This window comes from Anarrhichthys ocellatus, unplaced genomic scaffold, assembly GCF_004355925.1.
Source record: "Anarrhichthys ocellatus isolate YVR2014 unplaced genomic scaffold, GSC_Weel_1.0 scaffold25, whole genome shotgun sequence".
Classification (NCBI taxonomy): domain Eukaryota; kingdom Metazoa; phylum Chordata; class Actinopteri; order Perciformes; family Anarhichadidae; genus Anarrhichthys; species Anarrhichthys ocellatus.
This window is the reverse complement of record NW_022280055.1, coordinates 6159662-6167895: the sequence shown is the minus strand read 5'-3', so window position 1 is coordinate 6167895 and position 8234 is coordinate 6159662. Positions and strand designations below refer to the sequence as shown.

The 8234-nt window shown below is 42.9% G+C and overlaps 1 protein-coding gene across 2 annotated transcripts; it reads right to left on the bottom strand.

Annotated features, from left to right (window-relative positions):
* Positions 1-585: 585 nt before the first annotated feature.
* LOC116391307 (uncharacterized) lies at positions 586-7538 on the bottom strand. Of its 2 annotated transcripts, XM_031861766.1 has the most exons (10): positions 7077-7532; positions 6565-6611; positions 6000-6461; positions 3512-3659; positions 3208-3395; positions 3022-3110; positions 2868-2936; positions 2682-2786; positions 2018-2092; positions 586-1412 (listed from the first exon to the last, which is right to left on the bottom strand). In XM_031861766.1, exons 1-10 carry the CDS (start codon positions 7175-7177, stop codon positions 1266-1268), a joined length of 1431 nt encoding a protein of 476 aa, XP_031717626.1. In that variant the 5' UTR covers positions 7178-7532; the 3' UTR covers positions 586-1265. The 2 variants fall into 2 exon arrangements, 1 of the variants encoding a protein (XP_031717626.1); XR_004213235.1 differs by lacking the exon at positions 586-1412 and having other exon boundaries at positions 2272-2786; positions 7077-7538.
* Between the last annotated feature and the right edge of the window lie 696 nt (positions 7539-8234).

Genomic DNA, 8234 nt, shown 5'->3' with positions numbered 1-8234 from the left:
GGGGGGGGTAAATATCTGCGCCTGGTTGCTTTGGGCTCAACAGATAAGGCAGAGTCAAGTGGCGCGCATGTCCTGGAACAATAACAAGCAGTGGATTTATTGGTACTGGCGGCCCCGGTGTTTACAGACAGCACCCTCCTGCAGGCGCTGATACGAGCCTGGACATCAATGGGTTCGGTAAACAGGCTGACAGAATGGTGCTGTGGTCTGTGCTCACTGATGATGGAGCTCAGGGGGAGAACTGGCAGTTGGAGGTTTACGACACAATAAGTAGGGAGTAAGTGTTCAACATGTGTCGGTTGGAACACTTTCTCAATAGGTCCTTTCTCACAATGTTGCTCTCGTGACCCTCAAGAACTCCTTTCTTAAAAAGGAAATTGTCACTGACATGTGATTTCCTCACTGGTTAGTTAAAACAAACGGCATTTATTCAAAAGTAATACGAAAACAGAATGTCAATAACATAAACTAATATTGAATGGAAGTTAGAGCTGTTGCCATGAAGTAGTAACCGAGGCTTGGAGTCATTATTTGGGACATGCTGCCATCTTCTGGTCAGACAAGAACGACAACGTGGAGCCTATAGTATGCCACTGGAATAATTATAGGCTTTTACAGTGTTTATTATGATCTTTTCAACAATAAAAAAAGCTATTATAAATCATGCAGTTTGTTTTATCATATTATACTATATTCTAAATGAATCAGAAATCACAAAACATTAGAATGTAATTTTAAAATCATCATTACAGACTTATTGATTTTATTATCTTCTTAAAATGGCATTGCAAAATGAAAGCTAGGGTTGGTAATCTTTAGAAACAAGCAAGAGTGAGCTAGCTTTTGAAAGTACTTAATACTTTCATATTAACAGTGTGGGCTGAACGACTGCGTGGAATGTAAAGCGGGTCGCTCACAGTGTCAAACCCACAGAGGCGCGGTGTCTTGCTGGAAATAAATAGGGAACTTTGTATTGTGATATGTTAAAATGTGCTGCTGCCCCAAATCAAACTTTTCTATCTAATTTCAGACGTTATCCTCAAAGAAGAGGATTGATTGGTATTAAGAGTATGTACTGGGATTAGAAACACTGTTCAGATGAATCATGAATCAAAAGGAAACAGCAACAAGCGACAAAAGGAAAACACTTCAGAACCAAACTGCTGCCGTAAAAACAGTCCTCCTCGAGGCATATGAGACAAAGCGGCTCCGACAGAATGAACAATGTTCTTTTAAAAATGTTTCTGTCTTGTTTTCAGAGTTTCTCAGAGAGGACGGACGGTGAGGGTGAGGTCAGCCCCCCGCTGTGGGATGATGTAGCGCTCCTCCCTGAGCAGGCGCAGCAGCAGGTCCTGGGTGTCCCGGGGCCAGTGGTAGATCCTGGTGTTCTGGAGCCAGTTGGGGACATCTCTCTGCAAACACAGACGGACAGCACCGGGGGTCAGTGGGTAGAGCGCTACAAGCACGGCAAGGCGAGACACATAGGATGATATGTTGCTACGCTGATGGAATAAAACATTAAGTTGTGTCTACAATTTTATGTAATTATTCCAGTAATGCATATAGCAATATAAAAACGCAGCTTTCTCTTGATATTCTAATGCAAACCTAAACAACTTTCTCCTCGTCGCAGAGGACGACACAAAGTTTTTCACTTGGACAACAATGCTTAGCCTCCCTCACCTAATTTTACCCTTCCGCTCTCGTCCACTAAAATGACATCCGGTTTGCCGCCTACCTAATTCTATGTGTGCAGCGTGACTGGGACACTTGAATAGAACAGAGCCATTGATAATGTTATTATTAACACCTGTGTTTTTCCTACATTAAAAAGGCCCGTCTGCTGCTAGTAATTCTGTAAGCTATTCCTAGGCTTTAATGGAATCATTTTCCTACTGTGACTTGTCAAAACTGTGAAAAAGGCCCATAATCTCGTGTGGTCTGTATGTTTTCTTTTTTCGTGACTCGGGCGAGCCGACCCCTTCAGAGCGTTTGCCGTTCGTTGCTTGTTACTTGCCTTGGATGCGTTGGGAAACAGCACGGGTACCAGTCTGAAGTTCAGGCAGCCTTGTTGGATGTACTCATTTTGGATCTGTACCGACAGGAACACATGATTATCAGTGCTTATAGTTCTCCATAAGCTTAGCGGCCGGGTTAGCAGCGAGGAGTCAGCGGTTAATTACCGTATAAAACAGTCAATAAGCTTTTTTTTTTAAGCGTGAATCGCTTCACCCACGGGTGCTCCTTGAGCACACAGTCAGAAATACTCACAAAACATACTCGGCCGATCGGTCCAGCAGTGCGTGACATTAGCTGTGGACAGACGGACACAGAGATACACACACACACACACACACACACACTCACACAGACGCACAACGGAACACATAATCTCCTGGCGGAGCCTTTTTTTCTTTCTTAAATTGAATGCATTCTTTAAAAATACACAACAGGCTTTACAGAGAGTTGCAGTAAGCATCATTGAGCTGCCGGGCCAGGTTGCCTCAGCACCTGTGACACACTAACATTGTGGGGACAGTGATTGGAGCTGGCAAATAAAATGCTCTGTCACATGCCCTGTCTCTATTACCATGTGGGAGGAGGGCATTTAATGACACAAACCTGCCACCAGAGGATGATATTTCCCCGCAGTCCTCAGTTGCTGGCAGCTGAGCTCTCACCTGATTGTGAATGTACTTGGTGTGCAGCCCGTGCTCGTCGTCTCCGTCTCCCTCCACTTCCTCCTTGTACTTGGGGCTGATGACCACGATGATGAGCACCGATTTCTGTGAAACGACAGTTCACCGTCGGCCTTTGCAGAAGACTTACATTACAAATCGGATTCGGACTCGACGGTTAAGACTTACGTCGTTCAAATAGCTGTCCATCCACTTGTTGATGCCCATTCTTCGGATCGGGTTGTCAAAGATATCAATCTGCCAGCAGACATGCGTGTTAGTGTGAGTGTTTGTATGGAACATCACGGAGAGTCAAAGGTGACGAAGACATGACGCGACTTACCGCTGGTTTGAACCCCTGATCAGTCAGAAATTTGGTGAAAGGAAGGATTTCTTCTGCTGTGTCCACTGAATATGTGATGAAAACATTCCCTGTTGACAAAAAAGTCAGTGAACCATCTTTATCTATGTCACTACATTTCCTAAGAGGAAGAGCACAGGTGCATGCAGGGACACTGATGGGACTTACTATACTCCTCAGACAGGCTGATGGTCTTCCTGATCTCCCTCGTGTTCGGCCCTGGACCGGCCTGGAGGGAGCCGTACACGCCGACCTCGTGCATCACTTCTCTAGGAGGGCCCACACGCTGATTAGGTACAGATCCATAGTGGGGATTTGGACCATCTTTAAGTTGCAGCCTATCGTAGGGGGGATTCCTGTGGGAGGGAATAATCAGAAACAAGCCGAGATTTATGCATGACATCTGTGAAAAATGAATGCGTTGAAAATATCAGATGGTAATTACAAAACGGGACAAGAATCGTCCTCCTACTGTGACTGTTGGTAGCGGTGAGGCTTGTTGCATGGATCCGCTGGGTAGTCACGCTTATAGTGATAATTATTATTATTGTGACGTGGCGGATTTGCTGGAGTGCAGCACACGCACTGTCTGAGATGACTCTCCTGCGTTGGATTGGGGCCTGCAGAGAGATGAGGAGGAGAAGCAGACATTAAAAAAAATAAAAATAAAGTTTTCAATTCAGCAGTAATGAGGTCATGCAGACTCAACAGAAACAGGGTTGGGGAGGCCACTTTTAAAATAAAATCCATCACAGATGTAGTGATTACCGAATCTGTGCATGGCATGCGGTTGTATCATTTGTCCTACTTTTGTCATTCAATAATATTCAATATCTGTAAAATTAATTAATATAATATCCCCAAATGACCTACTACTGACAGTAGTTATTACATAAAGAGGTCATCCTCATGTCCCCAGGATCCTCATTGTAAGAAATCAGTGTGGACTATCACAGCAGTTCTAAAAGATAAAGATGTTTCAAATCTCAGTTTTACAAGAAAACTGTAAAATGAAAACATTTGAGGGTGGAAGTTTAAGGGAGTACAAAATCAGTCGGCAAAAAGCTGTACGGGGGTGTTTTCTACATGTTGACGAAAGGGAACATACATTGAACATGTGAACTAGGGGAGAAAAGCTTTGCTCTTTTTCATCATGCGATATAGCCTATGAAGTGAATACTGAGCTGGTGAACATGGGACGCTGGGAACATGATGACACCCATATATATGAAACTAATGGTGACAGTGTGACCCACCTATTGTTCAGCGAGGAAAACTTATGGATAGATAAATAATACAAGGCTTCGCTTTTACTAGAGGCTCTGCGAGGCTACATTAAGGCACAGGGGATTTGAGCTACTGTTAATGCTAATGTCAGCATGCTAACATGCTCGCAATGACAATGTAATGTCTTTGTTTAGAGTGCATATTAGCTTTTACTAATAACCACTGAACACAAAGTACAGCAGCGTAGGTAGTGATTACAGTTTATGGTGTGTGGACCATGAATGTAATGGTGGTCCACAGACATTTCATCGAGACATTGCCATCACTAAAACTAGCTAGCTAGCATGGCTAAACAGATATCCTCCCATGTCTTACGGCTTTGTTGGGTTAGTCAAAAGGTAGAAAAAAAAGATGTCTTCTAATATTGCAAAGAAATGAATGGCTAATATCTGAACTTACTCTGTTTAAGCGATATGTAACTTGAACAGAAGCAATATGAGCTATTGGTAAAATGCTAAAACGTAGTGTTAGCGTAGCATGAAAGTCAGTGAGTCAGTAAAAGAGCAATATCTATAGGAGGGGTATTTAGTCAGTTGCAATCTGCAGCCACACTGCTAGATGACATCAAATCCTAAACGTGTCTTTAAAATGACATGGACTACAGTGGGAACTCGTCAAAGGGAACGTAGCATGGAGTCAAAGATCGGGTCCTGGGAAAATGAGTCCCTGACAACATATAACCTCTTGAAAAATGCAGATAATTCTGTGTTTACTTTGTACAGGTTTTACCCATCTCTTATTTTTGCCTCCATAGCAACACAATGGAGGTGAATTAAATTAAATTTGTGGCATTTACAGCATTGAAAATGTAATGTAAAGAATTAGCAGCAACGTGTCTTGCCAAAATCAATATCATATTTACTGTGACTAATCCACAGACCTTAAAGATGACTTTTTACCAATGTGAACACCACCAGCAAAATTCCATTCACTTTCATTGTAATTGGGATGGAGGCAGACATCTCAGCGAGAGATATTTAAAAACCTAGACAAATAAAAAATAATATAATATTTTTTAATTCTTGCACGTCTAAAAACAAATACGACCCCATGTTGTGTCAAACATGTCAACACACCGACTCCAAAACTTTTTAGAACAGGTTCAATTTCCTGCATTTCTTTCCAAATTGTCAGAGTTGTTTGAGCACTCGTATTGAGAACGTCATCATCCGAAATGGCTTCTGATAAGCTGGTTCACTTCCTGGGGAATTTAAATGTAGATTGTGGCAGGTGATTGCAGAACTGTTTGAAATCTGGGACGGTCACAAAACAAAGGATGTACATAAGAATAGACAGTGCTCTAGGCCGGTGGTTCTCAACCAGCAGTTCCGGACCCCAAGTGGGTCGCGAGACAATTTCCTGAGGTCGCCAGTTGGTTGTGGAGAAAAAAAAAAAAAAATCAAAGAACAAATTAAAATCAACATTTTTCTGGATTTCCTGCAGCTCAGAGGTAGAAAAAAAGTTATGGATCAGTCGAGTTTGGGACTCGCACCATCTATTGCATCCATGTAATTAATTCAGTTTTGTCTCATATCCCAAATTGTCGCAACAAATCAAATAATAAAACGCATCAAACCCAGTGCGCAAGGTTTAGGTGCGTAACAGGCTTTATGGGGTTACGGATTAAAAAAAACATGGACAATAAGGTGTGTCAATAATAATACAACACTGACCATTCATACGTGCTGCTGGGTATTGTGATGGGCCATAGCGGGTGTAGTTAACTTCAGTCTGGAGAGAGAAAGGGGCCTCCAAGGGTTCTCTCTCCGACACAGAGTGACCCTGGGGCCAGTCTGAAGGGCCAGCAAAGCCTCTACTGGAGTTACCCATGGGATCCCATTCATACAGCGGCGCCTGCTCTCTGAGACCACAAAGCCAAACATCTGCAGGTTGGAGGCCGTTCATCTGTCCCGGACGTTTAGGGGTGATGATATAAGGTTGGGGGGAAACGTGCCGGCCCTCAGGGAGTCTCCACTGGCCGACGTTGTGTGCTGCTTGTCCTAAGCCAGATTCTTGCAGGCTGGTCCCTGTAGGTCCACTACACTGTTTGCAAGCGGGAGGCCAGGCCAAGTCCAGACTGGAGGATGTCATGCTCTCATCCGTCTCAACAGGAACCCTCTGATGAGGGCACGGTACTGAGAAAAAGAGCCAACAGAAAGAACTGATTCACTCGGAAAGACATTGTGATCGGTTAGACAGATTTATGACCGCAGCGAGTCTGATGGTGTATTTTCTTACCTTTAAAAGAGTCCATTTTGACACTGAGGAAACAGTGTCTGTTGCCTCTGGTGAAGTGAAAATGAAAAAAGTAAAGGAATTCAACAGAGCACGATGACTTAAAGAGACAGTCACCTACACGTTCACAACTAGAGGACGAGTGTAGTTTCAACTGAGAGATTAAAAGTCCACTTTTAAAGTCGCTACCAAGAAGTAAAAACAATGATCACGATTGAAAATGCACATCTTACAGAGTAAATATGGGATAGAAAAGTGTTACAATGAACATGATCAAGTATAAACAGTTCTCAGAAGTAGTATTACACAATCCTGTTTCTTGCCCACTGAATAGGCGTGACACACTACATGTACCTGTAGGTACACATCAACACGATCGCTGCAAACTAGTACAAAGGTCAAAATCACGGATCTAATCACGTCTCCTTGACAAAAAAACTGAAACGTTTTCAGCGAGTTTTCCATAGACATTTACAAATAGAGAATAAAGCAAAACACTACAGTCCCACACCTACCTTCTCTTAGGTCTGCTTATCCCTGAGGCACAGCACAAACCTGTTCTGAGGGAAACAGGAAATATTCCCACTATGCAAAGCAGAGAGACCTCGTGACCCATTTATGCAAATAATGCCGGGCATAAAGACTGCAACTGGCCTGGTTGTTTCTTCAGCAAGGTAGACTTTCTGTACCCTGACAAGGCTCAACTGTAACTGTGAGAGGTGGCAGATCGGATTTACATCCAGTCCATATAAAAGAGAACATGTAAATGTTCAAGCAACACATTAACAAATCTGTCAAAGTGCACAATTGACTTGACATGTACATGAATTGCACTGCAGCGCTGCTCATATGTATACACAATTTCATTTGGAACAAATCATTACGGTCCAGTTGCTTTCTACACCTGGATTTCGTATATTTCACCTGTAGTATGATCGACAAGACGGCCAGGCTAGCAGCTCTGGGAGGTTGTAGTTAGCATTACATGCTAACGTCATAGTGCTAACACACTCACGATGACAAATGCTAACATGCAGATGTTTAGCAGAAAATAACGTTTACCATTTTCCCCCAATGTTAGCATGCTAACATATGCTAATCGACACTAAACACAAAGCAAAGCAGAGGGCTGTCATTAGTTCAGCGGTTATTTCATCACAAACCAACGTACAAAGTACTTGATTCATTCAAATGTTCACCCGATGCTGGCACTAGAGGACGAGTTAAAGGGATTAAGTCATGAAGATATATCATCTGGGAACCATGAATGCCTGCATCAAAAATGAGTGCCAATCCATGTATTTCACTGTATAAGTGAAAACGTTGGTGTTGGACACCGTGTCACGTGACTGGACATCAGCTGGACCACCAGAGTGATCAGCATTCATCCTCTGGAGTCCATGAACGTCTGGACAAAATTTCATGGAAACACATCGAAAAGCTTTTGAGATATTTCAGTCTGGACTAAAAGAATGACCTACCTTGCCATCCCAATGGCTATCTAGTTGGCTAAAAACAAAAATAAAAAGGTGCTAAATTCCAAAATCAGAGCATATCTGTGATTGTGGGATTACCTCCACACTGCCCTCAACATGGTGACGGTGGCTAGTAGCTAACAATGCTAACAGTACGAACAGTGCAAACAACAGAAACATTGGTGACAGAGTATAAAC

Bases quoted from the DNA above. Each gene is read 5' to 3' on its own strand.
- LOC116391307 (XM_031861766.1), bottom strand. From the start codon at position 7,177: ATGGGTCACGAGGTCTCTCTGCTTTGCATAGTGGGAATATTTCCTGTT. The intron at 6,612-7,076 runs GTAGGTGTGGGA...TCACTTCACCAG, and splicing joins ATAAGCAGACCTAAGAGAAG to AGGCAACAGACACTGTTTCC. The intron at 3,396-3,511 runs GTAGGAGGACGA...TCCCTCCCACAG, and splicing joins CACCGCTACCAACAGTCACA to GAATCCCCCCTACGATAGGC.